This window comes from Eimeria acervulina, genomic scaffold (assembly GCF_000499425.1).
Source record: "Eimeria acervulina Houghton genomic scaffold, Eah_scaff83, whole genome shotgun sequence".
NCBI classification, from domain to species: Eukaryota; Apicomplexa; class Conoidasida; order Eucoccidiorida; family Eimeriidae; genus Eimeria; species Eimeria acervulina.
The window spans coordinates 12,566-33,536 of record NW_013549576.1 but is presented as its reverse complement, the minus strand read 5'-3'; the positions used below and the strand labels follow the sequence as shown (position 1 = coordinate 33,536).

Here is a 20,971-nt window from a genome sequence, read left to right as displayed (position 1 = left end):
CGCCAGCCTTGGGTCCTTATTGCAGGCAAGCAACGCGCATTGGCGCTGCCGCCTGCATCTCCCTAACACAGATAGAGCAGAGGGAGAGGGTTTGCCGCTACCGCCGGCCAGACGGGCTTCTACCAAGCTTTTATTCATCGCAAACTGACTCGGGACAGCTGTGTGCTGCTGCGTAATACACAGTAGCTCCAGTCACGCAGGCTAGCCATTAGCTGGCTAGCTAGCTCAGAAATGGCTAGTTGCGCTGACCTCCGCAGAGAATAGTCACTTGAGCATTGGAGCTGTGGTGAGCATGTACGAGGTTTGCACCCTCCTCACACTTAACCGGGCTAAACACGTAACCGGACTAAACGCTACAGGCAACGTGACAAAGCGCAGCAGCCACGAGTGCAGCATTCTCTTCTCTAGAGGCCCTACAGAAAAAACAGTAAACCTCAGTTCGTATCCCCCAGCTGGCTAGCACTATGCGCCTATTGTATGCATGAATGCGAAGAATTGCTGGTTTAAAAAAAAAAGGTCGTTGTTCGCTACTGCAAGGTAAACGGGATTTGAGGCGAAGAGCCGACAGGACAGCGCACGCCAGCAAGCAATAGTAGTGTTCGTGTAAGTGGCAATGACAGCGAACGAATTTTACTACTGTTGTGCACTCCGCTTTCGCTTGATGAATCCTCGTCGCCTGAAGATAGACTCTCTCAGGCGATTCTTCCGTTGCAGCTCTTTGGCTTTGTTTCTGCGGCGTTTCCGCTGGGCGTGTGCTTGTGGGTTTTCTAAGAATGTCTGCTGCGCCTTCAGCTTGCGCATTACCCGCTTGGCTGAGACGTTCTGCCGCGTTGTTGCAAGCAACACATGGTATAGTTGCTCGTGACCACTGTTCCTCAGCAGTTGCTCCATGCGGCGAAGCACAAGAGCCCCTCCCGTTGCTACCTCCCCAAGCTGCATCAAGGGGCTCAACGAACGCAGCGAGTCCCATAGGTTCTTCTGGCTGCTATCTCGCGCTCGAGAGTCGCCAGTCACCGTATTGCTGGCCACCACACACTCCGCCCGCACTCCATTTTCAATCAGCTGCGCCAGCACAGACTCCGCTGCCAGCTCAGAGTGAAGCGTAGAGCATCGATATGCTGCATCAGCGACGTGTTCGAGCACCGCCTGCACAACGCCGCCCGATGTCACAGCTGCTGTTGCCTGTGTCTTTTCAGAGGGCTGCTGCAGCTCCGCCAGCGGAAGCAGCTTGATAAGAGAACTAAAGAAAGCCACAATTCCCGAAACGCGCGCAACTGTGCCAGGGGGTCTTTCGGACTTAGGAAGGCTGTCGCCGGTAAAACCCAAGCGGCCCAAGTGTATGCGGAGCCAGCGGCTAAGCCCTGAAACAAGAAACACCAGGGGATGCACCTGGGTTGTTGCCGCACCAGTGAGGTCCCTCTGATTTTTCTGTTCACTGTCAGACGAGTAGACACTCCAGGAGGTCTTTGGCACCGGGAGTGCGGCCGCCGGTTGTCTCGCTGCCAATAATGTCTTGTCAGTCCCGTCATTTGACGCTTCCCGTTGCATTTCTTCTAAAATAAATTCCTCTTCCTCGCCGCCATCAGCCTCATCTACCTCTCCCTCACCGTCACTGTCAGGTGAGGAGCTCTCGCCCTCCTCTTCCTCTTCCAAGGCGTTCTTGTCATTCTGAGACTCCCCCTCATCCCCTGAACCCACTCTCTCAGTTGGCTGCGCCGGAGCAATCTTCTCCGAATCCGCCTTCTCCTCATTAGCAACAGCGCACTCGGGTGGAGACGTTGCAATTCCCTCTGCAGTTGATGCAGCCGTCACATCAACGCCTGCATCTGAGGGACATCCGCCTTCCTGCCCAGTCTTCTCGAGGGCGCTTTCCTCAGTGCCCAACTGCAGGTGCTTCTGTGGAGAGTCCTCACTGCCGCTGTTTGCTTCCGCGGCATCGGCGCAGTTGTGCAAGTTCGCCCGAGTCCTGCTGCGCGGCTTTCGGGTGATCGAGACGAGGTGCGGGAAGGTGTAGGCGATCTGCGCCCAGTTGAGAAGAGCCGCGATAGCGCATGGCGCAGCAGACGGGTGCCGCTCCACCATGGTATCTTTGCCCAAGTGCTGCCCTAGGGCCAAGCCTAACGTTGTCAGGGGAGGTGGCTGCGCTGCTGACATGCGATTTCCTTTCGGCGTTCGCCCTTTTCTTCCTACAACAAGAAATGCAAGAAGAGGAACGTTAGAGCGGCGCCACGCAGAAGCCGGCGTTCTCTGGAGGTACTGGGCAACGCAGCGCAGTGCCGCGCATCGCACCCACGCATTTTCGTGGTGCAGACCACTTTCGACTATGTCCTGCCAGAGCTGAGCTACATGCAGCCCTGCAGCAACTTGCTGCCGCTGCGGTAGCTGCGGATTAGAAGGTTTTGCCGTCTTTTCACCTTTTCCTCCCTCGGGCGACGGGGCGGCCTGCCATACATTCAGAGTGTTTATGAATAATTCCATTCGTCGCCTTTCCAGAGCAGCGCCCTCTGCCTCCTCGGCGGCATCTGCTCCTGCTGCTGCGGTCAGGGTGAGCAGCTCCTCGCGGCCACCTTCCCTCCAGATCTGTGCAGCTTTCCCAAAGGCCTCCTCCATCCAAGGGAGGCCGCCCATTGTCAGCAGCTGTTCAAACACCAAAATGATCTTGTAAAGCAGACGCCAGTCTATCGACACGTCAATGGCGTCCGCACGTGGCGCTCCTGCTGCTACGTAGGAAACAGCACAGAGGAGCTGCAGCACTTTCGGCAGAAAAGGGGTAAGGCCTCCCTTTTGAACAAACGCTCCACCAATATGAGGCACAAAGACGCTCAAAAACTCAAGAAGAGCCGTTAAGTGCTGCATCCGTGGCACTAGGAAAATCCTGCACACAACACACCGCACCCCGACAGCAAACGACCTGCAATGAAAACCCAGGAAGCGCGTCAGCAAGCGTTTGCAGACACGGATAACACTGCGTTTCATGATCTGTCTTCCAGATAGCCATGCGAGGCACAACGGATCGACGCCGCTCGCCTACTTTGAAAGTGTCTTCAGCTGGTCTTGGAGGCGTAAAATGGGGTCATCCGCCACCTCAACGAGCTGCAGAACTTCCCGCACGACCTGCTGCAGCAGCGCATGGGCCGTCTGGTCGGTTTCTGTGGCCAGCGTTGAGCAGCACGTCAGCAGCGCCACCTGCCCGTAACGCTCCAAGAACAGCTCCGCTGGGAACCGCCTCTGAGCAGGCAACCAACACACACCAGGTGAAAACACTTTGAAATGAAGTACAGGCAGTCGATGTACTGCAGCAGCAAAGCAGCAATACGATTCTGCAATCAGTCAATCGCACCAAAGGAACAATTATGTGCTTCTTAAAATGAAATTGTCAATTAATTCAAGCCATTCTACTTAAACGAAAAAAATGCTTGTTGTAGTGAATTGTACATCTAAACTCCGATCTACAACAAGTGTAGCGAGACGTCCTCTTTGATGTCGTCTCCAACTTTTGCTCAAATAATCCATGGAATAGCCAAAACAACCGCAGGAAAAAGTTTGCAATAATTGCTGAGGAGATGTTGAATGGAACAACTGAATACGACACACGTTGCCCTTCCAGCTGCACTCACCACCACTTTGTGAAGCGCCGCAATGGCCACCCGTCGGCCATAGACGTCAGAGAACTTCTGCTGCTGAAAAAGAAAAAAGACGCGTCTCTGTTGCAGACGGGGTGTCATGGGAAAGTTGAGAAGGAAAGACACGTAGACGTCGGCGCAAATGGACGATAGCTTCTGACTGACTGCTGAGAAGCTTGCATGCTGCACCATCACGCGAGCCACGCGGTCTACACACTCGTATACGAGGGGAAGCAACTCCGCCGCCGCTGTCCCCTGCTTAGCCGCTGTACCCTCTCCTTCTTCTGCCGCTTTTGCATCTCTCTGTCTCTTCTTCTGGGCTCTTCGTTGCAAAGCTTGGCTGCTCATTGCCCCCGCTGCCTGCTTCGACTCTTCCACGGCACGTCTGGCAGCCTCGTCCACGAGGTCTTTGTAGTGCTGCAGAACGACACGTTTGAAAAGGAAGAGAGCGCACAGCTGCAGCTGACTGTCTTCTAAAGAAGATGAGATGTGCGCAAGCAGAGCTTCCTTCAGGAAGAACTGCCCCGCAGCCTGTAACTGCTCTTCCGTCACCGCTGCGGTGGCGCTGAAGCTGACATCTGCCTGAGGCAGCAGAACGCCCACTCCTGCATTCCCCTGCTGCTGCCGTTGCTGCTGTTGGTGCTGCTGCCGTTGCTGCTGCAGCTGGTCTTGGTATCTCCACGGCAGCACGCGGAGCTGCTCTCGCAAAAGGGACCTGAGGATGTCTCCGCCGATGTGCTGCGACGGGTTCAGTGCGGTGTCCATCCACTTGGAGGCCTGCGGTTGCAGCAGCAGAACAGCTAAGAGTTTGGTGCAGATAGGAAGCAGCTCCGAACGAGCCGTGTAATAGTCTGCGCCCTGTACGCCGCTGCCACCTCCACACGAGTGAAATATCTTCATTGTCAGGTACGCCACGAGGGCGCCTCGGCTCTCCAGACGAGGCAGACGGAAGGCTAGCAGCTCCAGCAAGCAGCGGGCTCCCCAGGATACAAGCTTTGTTGACCTGCAACTGAAGCAGCAGACGACCTCAAGCGCCACTTCGTCCAGCTGGTCCAGACAAGCCCGCAGAGCTAACTCGTGCATCTCCTTGGCAGCCTTTAGAGGTTGTTGTCGCGGCGAGGCTAGTCCGAGCTGCTTCGCAGCAAAGTTCTTTAGGGGCGCCTTCGCTGCTTTTACAGAGAGGTGAAGGAGACGAAGAGCTGCTGTTCCCAGCAAAGAAGACTGGGTAGACAGCTCAAGCCCAGTCGCTCCTTGGTCCGGTTTGTTTCGCGTTGCTTGTACTAACGAACGACCCGTGATGGCGCCGGGCTGCAGGGTGAAGCGTCGCTCTTTGCTCGAATTGAGCAGCGACACCAGAAGCTTCCTGCTGCTGCTGTTGGCCCCGCCTTCCCGCCTCTGAGAATAAGGCGGTGCTTCTGTCTGGTCTTGGGTGTTCATTTCGTCTTCCTTCGCTCCCGGGAGCAGTAGGCGTCGCAGGGCTTGCAAGTCCTCTTGATGCGGAGCTGACAGGGTCAGCGGCAGTTTACTGCCAGGGCCGTCCGGCTCTAGCTGTTGTGCAGCCGCCGCCGCTGATTCGCAGTTGGCAAGGCCAGCCTGCGTCTCCTTGCTGGCGTTATCGATGCTGTGAGTTTTTTTGCCCCGCTTCTTGCGGCCCAGCAGCAGCAGCTGCTGCCTAGACAGCAAGAATAAGGACTCCTTGAGGCCTCGCTCAGCTTGCAGCACAGGGTGGAGGAGCGGGAACTGCAATGTTGCAACGGTGAGGATAAGGAGTTGCTTGACGGTACGTAGTTTCTTGTCAAGCGAAATCCTGCTGTTGCGGTTCAGGCCAAAAACGAAGTGCAGCAGCAAATCCTCAGCCCGGTTGACATACTTGCTCGAAAAAGCAGCCGAGCTGCTCCACCCCTCGCGTTTACACGAGTCCCCAGTGAGAAGGCCCAGCGCAAAAGGAAGCAGGTGGTCTGTGAGACACTGCTGGGTGCTGTCTTTCGTCAGGAGTAGCAGCATAGAGGGGCCCTTCAGCGACTGCGCCTCTTCAATCTTAGAATGCGTACTGACGTCGCTCAGCTTTGCAACGGAAGAACTCGACAGGCCGCCACCCTCACTCCCGTCCAGTTGTCCAGCCAAGCCGCGCCGGCTATCCTCTTGGTCAAGCCGGTCTGGGTCTGCCACCCTGTTTATTTCCTAAGATGCCAAACAACGCATGTGGCTTCCCCAATACAATTTACGAGTTCCTACGACAGTTGCCCTGAATTTCTTATGTACGCACACGACTCGAAGCTGCAGCTGGATTCATGCTCAAATGAAAGCTTTACTTACCTCTGCAATTAGAGGAAGCAGCAATGGAACAGCAGCTTCAAACTGTTGAACGAACTGTGTACCATCGGTAGTGGAGGCTTCCTGTTGTGCGTGCAGCGCAGCGGGCTCCGCCGAGGCGCTTTGCTGTTGCTGCTGCAAGGCGTTCAGCATTGCATGCAACGTGAACAGCAGCACGGGCCGCAGAAAGCTCTGTTGGTCTGCCTCTGGGTTCTTCTCGCTCTTGGGTCCCAACATTCTCTGCACCTCCGTCACCAGGTAAGTGAAGTATGAAGACCCCAGGCTGACAGTCAAGCGAGTCAGAGCTATTCGGGCCTCCCGCCGAGCAGTGCGCTCTCGAGATCTGCCCACAGCCAACGCACCAAAAACGCATTAGCAGATGAAGTAGAGGCTGCTGTTGTGCTCTGCCTGCACGGCGGCACGAGCAAGAAACGTAACGGAACAGGTCGTTGTTGCTGCCGAAGCATGTTTTCCTTCCCTTTTACCTAAATATCAGTCACGACAATCTACAGCAGGGGTAAAGCAACTCACCGCAGAGCGAGGGCGATTGAACGAACGAGACGGGGCAGCTGCAGATGAAATTCAGTAGGAGGCAGCATCCGCGCCAGCATGGCAAGAACGGCTACTAGCTCTGTGCGCACCACAGGGTTTGCGTAAGTTTTGTTCCTTTGTTCAAGGAGTTTCTCGGACGCGTCTGTGGCTTCTCCCCTTGACGCCACCCGCCTGACTTTGCTGCCAAAGGCAAGGGGGTACAACATGGGTATGAGCTCGTCTCTGATGCAGCTTTCCACTCTCTCCCGCCTAAAAGGAATTCATTCCACAACAGCACGAAAGCACAGTAGCTATCAACTACAGCGAGTCCCACGATACAAGAGGTGCAAATGCCAAGCCTGACGAACCTTCTTTGCGCAAAAAGCTGTTTCGAAGTTCCCGTTCCGCCAGACTCATCTCCACTGTTTGCCTCCTCCTCAAACCCTGCTCGCCCAGGCAGATGTGTTTTTGCCTGCTCTCCTTGGTGTGGCTCTTGAACCGGCGAGGACTCCTTGGCTGCGCCGCTATCTGAAACATCTTTATCCTCTCTTTCTTCTTTCTGCTCAAGGGCGAGCCGAGGCTGGTTGCCTACTGCTTGGTGTGTTTGGTGTACTGCATCGGACAGACCAAAGGGAAATGCCTTTAGCGTCGCGGCGATTGCGCGGTGTATGAACGCTTCCCGCTGCGGCACTTTGGTGAGGTACATCACCAGCTGCTTCAGAGTCTGAATGCAACTCTTGAGGGGCAGACGAGTACAGCACTGGGCCAGACAAGCAACTCCCTGGTCTGCCATCTGCTGACTGAACGCCTCCGTACGGCCTTTGGGCTTTCGTAACGAAGTCTTGGCACCCTCTTGTTTTTCTGATGTATCCTTTGCGACGTTTTCTTGGAGAATAGCCCAAAGAGCTAGGGGCACGCAGACGTGCCTCACCGTGTTCATGCACAGCTTCTGCGCTGCAGCCGCCTTTGCAAGTAGCTGTAAGCCTCGGGCTCTTCTGTGTTTCTGCATATGCAGCAGCTCCAGCAAGACATCTCCCCCGCCTTCGCGTTCAGAGGCTTGCCTCTCTCCCGCAAGCGCCTCCAGTTGTGCGGCGCGTGCAGCGGCGGTGGCTGCACGCGCGGCCTGCCCGCTGGAAACCAACTCCTGCGCCAGCGCAGCAGCTTCTTGAACTGCAGGTGTCAGCTGGGGTGGTGTGAGCAGCGAATACAGGTCCAAATGCAACCGCATACTCCTCTGTTGCTGATCTGCATCGGACAGAAACAAAGTCGAAACGGAGTCCTCATCGTCGTCCGCTGCAGCGGCCTGAGGCGGGGGTAGCAGCGGGCCTGCTGGCCCCAGAGTCCGCACAAGTGCATCCAATGCCCGTAGAGCCATTCGCTGACAATCTTCTTTGACGCTACGCATAAGTCGGTGGAGGTGCGGAACGATGAACTTCATGATAAGTCGCTGCATTGCAACAGCAAAGCTCCAATCGGATTCCAGCGCCTCCTCAGGCGGAACCTCCTCTTCCTGGTTAGCTGCAAACTGAGCTACAGTCCGCCGCGTCGCTGCTGCAGAAGCGGCTGCTCCCAGAGCTACGGCCGCCTTGCGGATAATTGTCAGGGCTACGTGCTGCAGCGTAATATCATCGGAGCACTCGGAGAGAAGATACAGCACATGCTGCACAATTGGTTCCAACGCGGAAGCAGGAATATTTACTCCACATACAGAAGGCATCTGCCCTCGTTCTGCTAGCCTAGAACCCTCCTCTTGCACACTCTCCAGGTGAGGCTGTACCCGCGGTGCTTCTCCTGCTTCTTCTTGCTGTTCCCGTATCATGTGCTTTGCCCCTTCGCTGCCATCCACTTTGTCCTCTGCTGTGGACAGGTGATGGGCCTGCGCGTCCTCAACAGGTTCCTCAGATGCACTGTGAGTGGACGCTGCCAAAGCAGGAGGACTTAGGTGGTTCTCGACCATCGCCAGCAACACCAAAACCTGCATGTCTACGTCCGGCCTCTGCTCCTCCGGCGCACCGCGGTTCCCTGCCTTCAGGAGGTTGGCGCAGACCATCACAAGAGCAACGCTAACGCGCCAAGAGGCTGCCAGTGCGCTGCGCTTGTTTCCCTCTAGAGCAGATGGCAAGGAATTCTTTAGAAGGCTTTTGCAGACAGTTCCTCCAGGAATTAACCAGGAAATGGCTGAAGCCATCTTTGAAGCATCTTCCCCTTCCTCCTCGGCGCGCCGGAAAGCATTCAACTCCTTCATGGCACACTCGCGGATCTGCGTCGTTAGTACCTCCTCTGTCAGCACGCAGCCGCATGCAGCCAGTTCAGTTGCCAGCAGCACTTCGGAGGCAGCGGCGCGGCACTGCAGATCTTCTGCGCTCTCTAGTAAACTGCAGCAAGTATCATAGAGCCCCCGAAGCAACTCGCACAGCTCTACCACACCACTGCGTGGGTCAGCGCTAGACGCGCAAGACCGCCGCCAGAAAGCCACAGAGGGCAACAGTCCCTGTATAGCGGCTAGTGTCAGCTGCTGCCTCGCTGCTGCACCTCCAGATCGAACCCTCAGAGGCAAGGAAAGGAGCAACAGCCGAATCAACTTTGCTGTCGTTGGAACCGCACGTTCCTCAGAAATAGAAATCTTATCTGGAAACCGCGGCTGCTGCAGCAAGAGGTCCTTGTCCGCGCAGGCATACGCAGCAAGACGGGTTAGAAGCTGCAACTCCTTGAAGCCCACAAGGAGAAATTTCTCTCTGCGTTGGATGAAGGGCTGTTGCGCCGGCTTCTCCACAGGAGAAGCTACAGCTCCTTCAAGTGCCGCGAGAGGTTGGGATGTTGACTGTTCCTCGCCCTGCTTTCGGGTAGCCGCGCCTCTCCTTGCGTTGAGCAACAGCTCCATGCAGTGCAGCAAGGTGCCCAAGTGAGGCAGCAGCACTTGTAGACCCCGCTGTTGTTCAAGTTCTTGCTGTCTTTGCAATGCCTCGTACGCCTCCCGGAAGGTCTGTAACGACCTTGCCTTGTCAGTTTCGACAAAACCAGCCTGCTGATTTTGCTCATCTTCGTCGCTCTCATCAGACGAGCTGGACTGGTGGCCACGGCGCCGGCGCCTCCTCTCGTTTACGTGTTTCATTGCATTGAATTCGCGCTGAGAAAGTCGTAGTTCCTCCTCCTGTTGTTCCTTTGTACGTCCGCCGAAAGAAAGCAACAAAGCTGTCTCTATCGCCACCTCCAATAGAGGAGTTGTACTGCGTCTGCTGCGCTGCAAGAAGCGCAGCAGCGGTTCTGACCCGATGGCTCCAAGAAGGGAAGGTAAAGCTTTCGGAAGCAGTTCCTCGTACAGCACGAAGTAATCCTACAGAACGCACACGCATCCATACAACAAAACTCTAAAGAAATTACTAGTTTAAGGACAAGAAGATCTTGAATCCGCTCTTTCAGCACGCTGCTGTACATGCATCGAGAACACCGCGCCACTATATGGGTCTTCACACGTTGCCAGCAAAAGCAACCACCGCAAAGGCCCTTGGCGTGAATCCTAAGAACTTAAGGCGCTTGTCGAAGCTTTGTTATTGCTGCCTGTCTAAGGGTGGATAATGCTGCTGGGCGTCTTCCTGCGCGAGTGCCGCCTGTAGAAATGCATTTTCTCACCGCATTGGACGCCCAAGAGGCAACGAAGCGTACAATCGCAGGACACGTCCCACCACCTTTGACATCTCCTGAATATCCAGTCGCCCCCGTCTCGACTGCAGCTGAGAGCAGCAGCTGCAGAGCGGGTGCTGCTGGCGAGAGGAGCACCTTCCAAGCCCCAACAAAGTCCGGGAAGGCGCTAAAAAGTTGATGCAGAGCGTCAATCGCTATTCGAATGCAGTGCTTCTTGTGGCGCGCATTGGTGCTAGCTGCCGCTTCGGCTCTACGCTCCATTGTGAATTCAGAGGCGTCTGCTTCCGGCAAGTCTCCCTCCGCTTGCTGTTCGTCAGTTGCTTCTTCATCTTCAGGTTTTTCTGTGTCATCTGTTACCATTTCCCGCACTTCATGGGAGTGGGTGTTGGCTCCCGATGCAGTTGGAAGGAGGTGCTGCAAAATCTCGCCAAAGAGAAATACCAAGAAGGGGGCTCCTGGCCGCAATGTGTGCTGCTGCATTTGCACCAGATGCTGTAGCGACTTTAGCAACCCGTGCAGCTGAGTTGATGCGGAAGGCCCGAGCAATTGATCTGAGAGTGTCACGTGCACTGGGGGCTCCGCCGATTCATTGTCTTTGGAGGCAGCACCAGCTGCTGCACTAGAAGCAGCGCCTCCCAGGGTTTGTGCTCTGTGGTGCTGCCACCGTATGAAAGCCACCAGCGCACGCTCCTTGTCCATTCCCTCTAAAGGCCTTGCAGCTCGCAGGTCTCCTCCTGATTTGTCAGCAGAGGAACCACTAACCCGTGGCGTCAGTCGCAACAACCGCATGGCCAGCACCGACAGAACCATTGGCACTTCCGCTTCGTCGAGGCTGCTCAGCAAGCCGAAAATTCGCCGCCGGTTCGCCAACACCACTCCAGGAGACCTCCCCCTGAACAGCACAATCCAGATGCCGCGCAAAGGCATCAACTTGCAGCCTTAAAGCTGCGCGTATGAGCACAGCCCTTGCTGAAAATCACTGTCTTGCTCACGCGAGTGACACTAGCGCAACAACCAAACGTGTCACTAGATAATAAGCTATAAGGTTGCATCCTGAGGACCCAGAGGATAGCATCGCAAGCAAATTCCGCCTAAGAAACATTCTCACATTTTGACTTGGGTTTTGCTGATGAGGAGGCGAACGATAAGCGGCAACATAAAAGCTCGATGCTCGGGAAGTAAGACGACGTCCTGTTTAGTCTCAGCGGGATGATGCAGGAGCTGCCACTCGGCCTCTTCCTTTCCCAGGACAAGGCGCAAAAGGCCAGAAGGCGCTCCCCCCTTGTCTTTCAGTGCCTCCTCCAGCACTGGGAAATACGGCTTCACCACCTGCTGGAGCTCTCGACAAAGCATTATCGTCTGAACACAGGACAGGACAACATAGCTACAGCGCCACCTTGTGAAGCACGCTGCCGTCATTGCAAAAAAACCCTGGCAAATCTTATTGAGCTTAAGGCTAACCTGAAGAACAAGTCCCTGAAGCGAGGCGTCTCGCACGCCGATAAGGCGTTGCGCGCAAGATTCCAAAAGTTTTTGCCAAAGACTTTCCAGCTCCCGAACCTCCCTGTTGACCTCGCTCTCCTCTACGTAGTTTGTCTCGTTCTCGTAGACGGGGTCTTCACATGGAAGGCCTAACAAGCGCCGTCCAACCCCGGGAAACCGTATTTCCCCGAAAGAAATGATGGCTCGGAGCACATCCTGTGCACGCGGGATCAAAGAGGCGGTGGCAAGCAGCGACATGCACTCGCGCTGCTGCTGCTGCTCGCCTCTGTCACTGCAGCTGTTGCTGCTGACCGAGGTAGCCGCCGGCAATCCACGCGCTCCATAAACTGTTTCCCCACAACCAACTTCCTCGCCGTCTCCTATTGTACTGCGGCTATCAGTTGAACGAGTAAGCTGAACAGCAATTCGCTCTCCATATATCAGCAAGAACCGGAGGGCGTTCTGGGCAAAGCTACGCCTCCACGTCATTGCCCCTTGAAAGACGGTGGGTTGCTGTGGCGTGCTTGTTTCCGATGATGCATCTACATTCGCATCAGATCGGGGCTGCCTCTGTCTCTGTTTTGTGCGCGAAAAGGCGCTGCTGCCCCAGCAAACACCGAACCGCTGCAAAATCCGCAACAGATGAGAGTGCCTCTGGAGAGGCGCTGTCTCCTCAGCAGCGGCTTCATCTGCTCTAGCTCCTTTCCACGCGCTCAGAACGCAATCTAAACAACTGTTTGCGACAGAACCTTCCGCCTCATCACGCTGCACAAGGTCACGATCAGAGCCGTCTTGCTCCTGTTGCTGTTGCTGCAGTTGACCTAACGCTCTGTGCGTCTCAGATACAACAAGGCTCCACACAAAGGCAAGCGCGGCGTTCCGCTGCTGCTTCTCCGGCGGGACCACATGCAGTTGTTTTGTTGTAGATGCAGACGAATCCTGGGACTTGTCGCGAGATGCTGATTGGTGAGAAGGAGTGAAGTTCTGGAAGGCCTCAACGCAATCAGTAATGGCTTCCACCACCTCTGGCCAAACGGTGGCAAACTTTACCGAGAGGCCTGCGAGCAGCACGCGGTAGGCTAGCTGCAGCAGCAGCACTAACCCGCCGCATGCAGGCCCTGCTATTGCCCCCCCTCGCGCCTCTGCCCCACACAATGTATCCTGCAGAGAGCGCACCTCCTCAGCGCAAGAGTTGATAAGCTGTATTTTATGGCGCTCCGTATCGAGGTCAACTTTGAGCTTCTCCAAGGACTCTAGCTTTTGGAGGAGGCTGCGCACAACTGTGTTCGCCGCCTCCACCGGAGAGATGGCTGACTGCATGGGGCAGATGTGCCCCGCAAACGAGTTGCAGAAGGCGCAAGATAAAAGCGATGTAGGTTCGCAGCTGCTTATAAACCGCAGAGACCATAGACGAAGCTGAGAAGATCCCGATGATAGGTTAGGCAATAACGCCTTAACTGCCACTAAACACAACTCCCGAATGCAGTGTTGCTGCTGCAGGGCGCTCCCCTTTGGCAGACCGCTTCTGTTGAGCATCCTCAATGCCAAACAAAGACCCTTGACAAAAGCTGGACTCGCTCGCAAGGGAGCTGTTGTTCCTGCCGCATGCTGAGTTTCCAGAGAAGGCGTCCACATCGAAGTGAAATGCGAAGATAAGAAGAAACTCAGTACACATTTAAACCAGCTGCCTTCGGGCCCCACGGCAGACGCAGCAACCACCTTCTCGGGCGCTTCCGCTTCACCAGCAGAATCAGCGCTGCTCGAAAGGAGAGCACGACGAGCCCCTTCCATATCCGCAGCAGACAGTGCCGTTCGCTGTTCCGCGCAAGAGGTCCCAAAGCAGTTGCAGCACCAGCTATTGCTGCCCTTGCCGGTGGCAGCACTTGCTACGTTGCCTGCAGCAGCCGCCCTACTTAAACGATCAGCGCAGAGCTGTGTCAAGTGCTCCGGAGGGGCCGGACAAGTGAGTGCTTTCCCTTCGTCTTGAGAGGCCACTAGACGAGGGAGGGAAAGGAAGGTAACAAAACTGCGGCTGAAAAGGAGAAGAAGAGCACCGCGAAGTGCAGAGGCTTGCTGCGCTTGCTCCATAGCCTCAACTAGAAGACACAGGAGTTTCTGTTGTTGTTGCTGCAGCTGCGCAGCAGCCCTACGCGCACTCGTCGTCAATTTTATTGGATCTGCAGGTGTTTCTGGTTGTGCCTCGAAGTCTTCTGCGCAAGGTATAGCCTTCCGCAGCTCCCACAGCCACTGCAGACTCACGAATGCATTGGCTAAGCACCTCTCCAGCTCATCTGAGACCCTGGCCTGTGTGACCGCTTCCTCCGATTCTTGACGGTCGACAAGGTAGTCTCTCAAAGACGCCTCTAGTCGCTGCAATAGCGCACAAGTCCCCCTCAGACAGCTCTCGATGTGAAGAGGTAAGAGAAGTCGAATCGTTGCGCCTGTTGAGCCAGTTCCCATCACCTTCCCTTTCCTGCCGTAAGTTTTCAAGAGCGTTGCCAGCAAAGAACTCGCTGTCGCCCACCTCCACGCCGACATATCGCCCAAATGCAGCTCCTGCTGCATACGGTTGCTCAAAGAGAGGCGGCGGTCTGCAAGTTGCAATGCTTTGACGTGTTGGTCTAACGCACCACTTATCGCTGCAGGCTGGCCTGCAAGGAATTCTACTGCGTAGCGAAGACAAAGTGAGGAAAAGCCCTCAACAGGTGACGGTACTAGGAGAAGCATTCGCAAACTGCACAGAAACACTTCCAGCACCCGCTCAAACACGACGCCTTGCCACCACTCCCTCTCCACGTGTTGCGACTGCTGTTTCTGTTGACGCTGATAGCGCTGCACAGTCACCAATGCTGGCAGCAAATGTTGGAAAGGATTTCCCGTCAAAGGCATTGCTTTCGTGTAGCTGACAGAGAGAGCCCTCCACGCGAAAACGAGAACCCGAAGGAGGCTACACGGCAGCAGCACAGCGAACGCCGCCGCCGCACCGCAACTTGCATCTGATGCGAAACTCCACATCAGCGGCTGTAAAATTGGCGGAAGTGTTGGTGGCTGTTGCTGAGAACCCTCACCTAATGATGCGGCTGAGGGGGCTTCTCCTAAGATGGCATCGGGCGCCCCAGATGCCGACACACAGAAGGGCTGAACGGCCTCGAGCAGCTTTTGAATGTAAGCATCAAAACTGCCTGTACTCCGCGGGCCAGACGCAAACCAAGAAGCAGCTGCGTCGGCCAGGGTACAGCAGCCTACAAGCACCGGAGGAGGGAGGCAGCAGCGGCTGCAAGGCGCGTCTGCTGTCGAATGACAAGGGAAATGTCCGACCCCACCCTGGAAAAACGGGAACGATGTTAGCTGGCGAAAGGGGTAGAAGGAGAAAAAGGGGGAGAACGAATGCATCAACAAACAGAGCATCTCTTCTGCAGCCATCACCCGCTGCTGCTGCAGCTCTGCTGCCATGGGCGTCTGCTGCCGCCCCTCCTCGGCATGCGTTGGTCCAGCTAGTGCAGCATGCACTGCAGCACCAAGCAGCCGCAGCGTTACGCGCTGTAAAGCCAGCGCTGCAGGGTTTTCTGTGGAGGCTGCATGCCGTCGTGCGTCCTCCAGGTACAGCCTCACGCATTCAGCGTGAGCCAGGTAAACCTTCCTTCCACAAACCTTGTTGCCGGTAAGATTGTGTTTGGTTCTGCTTGCGCTGCTGCATGCGTCACCATCCACTGGCTCTTCGGAAACGTTCGACTCAAGAGGTGGAGGCTCGTAGGTTGCGCCGGACCCCGGGAGGGTGAAGCGCTGCCGCAGCAGGACGTTGGCAACAAGGAAGCAAGAAACCCCTTCGAAGGAATTCGTAAAGGCAGACTCCAACCCCCGGATGGTCTCGAAAAAAATGCGAGACGCAACGGTAGCAAAGACAGGAAGCCACGGAGAGGGAACGCTGAAAGCATATCGCCGCACACACAGAGGAGCCGTGCCAAGAATAGCGCGGGGAAGTTGACGGGGGCAAAATATGCAGTATATGCATTTACCACTGCGCAGCGTCTCCATACAGCACTGTAACCTCTGTCAGGGAATGCGGCAAGGTACGTGCATGCAAAAAAAGGTCGACGCTGTCTGCCGCATACAGTAAAGACAGATCACAGCTCCCAACCCAGAAGGGGAGCCCTGGCAACACAACAAATGCGACTAAGAAACATCAGGCAACGCACAAACGACAAGGGGTCCCACGGGGCACAAACGCGGCTGGCTAGCTAGTTGGTGTTCCAGCTAACGAGCTAGTTAGCTAGCTATTCGACTGAAGTGAACAATCATGCACCTTATCGGTGGCTGGATGCAGCATGCACTTAAGACCTACACCAGGAAATACCCCGTAATGGAGGCAACGCAATCATAGAAGACTTCTTCATCCCGTGCAGCTCTCCGTAGCACCGTTGCGACTGCCTGGGCCGCCATTAGCGCGCTGCCGCAAACTTTTGTCTCAGCTGTATCCTTCCGCTGCCTTTGTTGGTAGCTGCGCAGCCGCCTATGAGCCTGTCGTTGGACCGGCTCCCTCTTCTGCTTTTCGTTCATCTTGCGTTTCGGTGGTGGCTGGCGCTGCTTCTGCTGCTGCTCTTCCGATTGGTCGTTGGTGACGAGCTGCTCTTCAGACGGCAGCACCTGCTGCTGCTGCTGCGGCTCCTTAGCAAGTGGCCTCTTCCGCCTCTGCGAACCCCCCGGCGGCGCACTGTGCAGCAGCATTGGCAGCATGATGTCAAGGAAGTCCTCCATATTCAGCGCAAGATATTTGTGGAGGTACCTGAGGACAATCCACCGTTAGCAACGCAAACAAACGCAGCGAATAAATACAGCCTCCCAAAGGCAGACAGCCCCTCCTGCGTCATGACTCTTTTATCCTGTTCTGAAAGGTAAAGATAAGCCTGTGCATCAAAACTGTTCACCAACCCCTCAAGCCCCCCTCCGCTCCAGGAGCTCCGAAGTCCTGTTCCCTAGGCAGCGTGTGACACAAAATGCCATTTGGTCCCTATTATGTACTTGTGTCTGTACGCCTAAATACTTCATTTCATGTATTTATGTTTACAGACCAGAACATGTTTTGTATCATGGCAGTACACTGCAGTCTCTGTGCATTTATGCGTAAACATGAACAAAGCCCTCGTATTGCCATATATACATGCCTGAAGATTTGTGTGAGGCACTGAAATAGCTTCTGGACTCCATCAGCGTCGTGCCTGCCTTCCAAGTCAAACAGAAGAAGATGCAACGCTCCGATGCAGCTCTGGAGGTACCCCAGGAACTCTTGCCTCAGGTCCTGGGGCAAACAAACAAAACGCAAAAGCAAGAGGCATTGTATTAAGGTGTCTTAATTATATAACTGCATCTATCGTTGTCCCAGATAGAAATATATTTAGTGAAAAAAAGAAGGAAAATGAAGGGCGAATCTGCAAGGCCACCTTGGCAAGGGCTGGTAGGAGCTGCAGCACGACGTCGTATGTATCCTCTTTCCGAAGGTGCTGCAAAAGCAGCTGCAGTACTTCTTCCCTCTGCAGTAGCAGAAGAGGAAGAGATGACGCGAAGTTGCTGAGGTGTACCAGCAGCTGGCGAGCAGGGCCTCGAGCCTGAATTCCCTGCAAAATGTGCCCTACGAGGCGAGCGAAGTCGCTGGCCTCCGTCTCTGTTCACAGGCGTTACACAAACACCACGTTCAACCTTCGAAAATAACTAAAAGCAGACGCCAGCTTGAGTCCTTGAGCGAAGGTGGTCAAGCCGTTATCGCATCGATTTTCCGGCAACACATTTGGTGGTACTCGAGGGACAGAGCTTAAAGGGCAATTGACTACCTAAAACAACTGAGAAAGCAACAACTGTAAAAACACACCAATGCGTTTACGGGACAGCTCTGCTTCTTGGTCATCTGTCCCCTCCTTTAGTCTCTTCCAAGGTCGCCGCTCTCCCTGGTTGTAAATCTCCATGATGTCGAGAGCTGACAGGTGACGCGTCCCTGGCTGCCCCCGCTGCAGCTGCAGCTGCAGCTGCTGCCGAAATGTCTGAAACACATACTTCCCTGTTGCTTCATCTCGAACTTTGGTGCCTCCCCCGCTGCGGGCTTCAGCAGAAGATGCAAATGCATCTATGGGCGGATCGCTAGAGCCACTCGGGCTTTTCCAACCTCTGCACGATGCTGTATCTGCCGAAGAAGACTCTCCCAAATCAGGGGCATCTGCCGCTTTGAAAGTTTCGCGCACAGACGGCGGGGGGCCCTCAAGCCGCCTCCTCGGGGACCCCGAGGAACTGGGGGCCCCCATCTCCCTCTGGCTGTCGCTACCAGGGGGCAATGCAAGAGAATGTGAACCTCGAATGGTAAAGCAGGGTGGTACAAATGAGCAGACAGGGGCCTGGAAGATCTAAATGTAGCAACCACTAAAGGGAGTCTCGGGGGGCCCCACGGACTGCACGGTGACTACGACAATGAGAGGGCAGCTGGGTCTTCTTTTGCTGCCCCTAAAGGAAGAAATGACTGCCAAATGACCTTCATTTGATGAATGAAGTACGTGAAAAAATAAATTCAAAAGTTAAACGCTGATGGGTCCACGGGGCCTTCCTTCCCTGACCTTCTGTGGGGAGGCGCTCCTTCGGCAGTTGAAGGCAATTTTGGTTCACCATCTGGTGGCTCATTCTTCTTTCTGTAGACATTCAAGTAATAACTAATTATTGTAACTCATGCGAATTTCTGCAATACCAGTAAGCAGGCCCTCGCGCGGCTCACCTTGCGTTCGTCTTCGGCGGCCACGAGAAATCGGTACCATCCAACCCCAGTGTTTCTCTACCGTTTGAGTTTGTCATCTGATATTAAGAAGTTGCAGTACTTCTCTTTGGAATTTACACAAAATATTAACTTCCATGCTTTGGCATTGCTCCTAGTGGGTTTTCTCTATCCCTGTGTTGCCGTTTTGTGCCGCTTCATTGTTTCTACGTCCATGTGTGCGACACAATTTGGAAAAACCAAAATAAAACGCAAATTTTGGCAGGAATGGTTCCCCATACTATCGCGCTACTCACTTGTCCCCTATTGGCAGGAGGCTGGTGCTGGGCGTGACATGCTGCTGTGTTTAAGCACCTTTGTAGGATGGTCTACCCGAAGTTGGTGCATGAACAGTAGCTTGCCTGTAGTAGGAGGCCTCCTGCACGCAAGCAGACGTACAGCAATTGCCAGTGCAGGCATCGATAGGGCCTTGGTTTCGATTGGGTGTGAAGTTGCAGCAGTTGCAGCACTAGTGAGCGGCCACCGAGCCTTGAACGCCCTGGGAACGGACAACTCTGCTCCTTTTTAGGAACTCTTGCCTTGAGTTTTTTAGCTCGATCGCAGATCACGACTGCCCTCAGATAAGAATGCTTACTCTCGTTGGACGCTTCCTGCTGCTGCTGCTGCTGTGCTTGGGGGGCCTTGGGTTGCCCTTGCTTTTGGGTGTCCAGAATGCATTTTCTGGTGTATCTCTCCCCTACGTTTTCCCTTTAAGTGAATAAAACCAGTTTGTAGGACTCCTGAGGGTCAGGAAAAACGAGCAACCTTTGATGACCACTCTGTTTGTTGGCGCTTTGTGTTCCACAAGGATTCATGATGATATGGACCCAGCCCAGCGAACAAAATGCATCGAGCTGCTGCCACCGCGCAACGTCAGTGAACGCGTGGGCAGGTGACCAAATGGTCACTTTCTCCGGTTAATCTGGTTGGATGCCTGTTGCACACGGACGAAACCCTAAGGAGGTAATTGTTTGCATAAAATCCGAACATATTTGTGACTGGAGGAATCACTGCTTCCCCCGCAGCAGTTGCAGAGGACACAATATGTGCGGCAAGGGCTCCTGCAAATTCTAGCTGAAGACAAGCACGTCGTCCATGAATGCAACAACGCGTCCCCTCTGATTAGCCTTAAGAAATCGTGGTCAACCTACCGCTGCAGTTTGGCTGGTGCATTGAAGCGCTCAAAGGGAACACACGTGGCCTCTAGTTCGCGAGTGCGGGTAAGGAGAGTCATATTGTGGGAGCTGTCTGGATGTTTTGGAATATGCAAAACTGCTTCAGCGATATCAAATGAAAATAGATTGCTGAGCCGTGCAAGCGGTCAAGCAGATCATCGGCTCCCGGTATCGGAAAAACTTTTGCTTCATCGTGATGTTGAACGGCTTGGAAGTCGATGCACATGCACCTCCTCCCGCCTTTTTTTTCGCCAGCACTGGATAGTCTCCAAATGCGCTAATTGACGGCTGAGCCCTGACTCTGCTTTGCAGTTCTTCTGCTTCTCAGTTTCCTCTTCGAGTTGCCGGGGATGTCTGTACCTTGGAAAGAAGCTTGAGGCTGTTCCAGGGGCGAATTCGTTGGGGTGCATTGGGTGCCCGACTGGTTTACCTAGTAGCAATTTGCTATTTAATATATGCGAATTTTTTCCAACTGCCTCCATTTCCAGTTGATGTCTCTCGGGTCTTGACTGGGTCGAACACCGAAAAAACGCTGTCTTCGTTAGACCGCCACGACGGACTGCATGCATTCCTCCGTCGTTGCCTGCAGCGCCTCTCCACTGCGTAGGAGCCACCTTCTTTCGTCCTCGGCGGGACATTGATTAAACTACTCCTACCGTAAAGGATGTAATTGCTGTTGGGGGCGCTGTAAGGTGCACTCTCTCTGCTTCCCAGTGCATAGACCTCAACAGTGTCGCCCGAAGGTGGTATTTTGCCCTCCACTGGGTCGCCCACGGCTTTGCTAAGATTATGTCCCAGTGAAATTGTCCACCATGGAAATTCCGTATCCTGGAAATATGACATGTTTCTGAATTCCCCCATTTTGCATCCATTGTTTCGCCATTTCTCCAGTCCTGTGTGGCATCCGCGAAGCGCAACCGTAGAGACTGAAGCAGCAAGTAGCCAGATTGGCGGCGCTTCGTCGCCGTAGGATTCGCTATCAGATACACACCCTAACCTGTTTCAAGTAGGGCCAGAAAAATGCCGGGCATTAGGATAGGGGCAGAGTTAACGCGAGGCGGATCTGTAGGAGCGGGAGTCACCTCTTGTGACCTCATCAGCGCGCCGCACATTGCATGAGGGCGACGGCGTTTCGGTAATCACACTGATCTTCCCTTGGCGGATGTTATCGAGATCCTGCCCCTCCAGACCCTTTGTTCTTTTTATTCGCGTCTGCAATCTCGAATCACATGACCTTGTTCATTGCCAAAGAGTCAAATTCATCGGTTGGTACGCCCCTCCCGGCTTTGTTGAAGCCAAACCCTCCTGCTGCTGTCTGTTACAGCGGTTTATCTTCATCAGAACAGGCTGGCATTCAAAGCACAAATGCCATAGGTTCAATACCCGAGACACTGACAAACCCGCTTCCTTCTTTCCCC

At 54.6% G+C, this 20,971-nt stretch overlaps 1 protein-coding gene across 1 annotated transcript; it reads right to left on the bottom strand.

The window, feature by feature from the left end:
- Window positions 1–633: 633 nt before the first annotated feature.
- EAH_00014230 (Multidomain protein with a conserved eukaryotic domain also present in the human DRIM protein at N-terminus and an archaeal-bacterial domain at C-terminus, related) lies at window positions 634–19,612 on the bottom strand (the record flags this gene model as incomplete). The annotated part of the gene is made up of 16 exons (XM_013394305.1): window positions 634–2,875; window positions 3,032–3,228; window positions 3,618–5,804; window positions 5,940–6,279; window positions 6,468–6,737; window positions 6,836–9,801; window positions 10,098–11,001; window positions 11,218–11,468; window positions 11,571–15,516; window positions 15,934–16,374; window positions 16,517–16,564; window positions 16,865–16,887; window positions 17,030–17,250; window positions 17,455–17,971; window positions 18,694–18,757; window positions 19,530–19,612. The coding sequence occupies 16 exons, from the start codon at window positions 19,610–19,612 to the stop codon at window positions 634–636; spliced, it is 14,700 nt and encodes a 4,899-aa protein (XP_013249759.1).
- Between the last annotated feature and the right edge of the window lie 1,359 nt (window positions 19,613–20,971).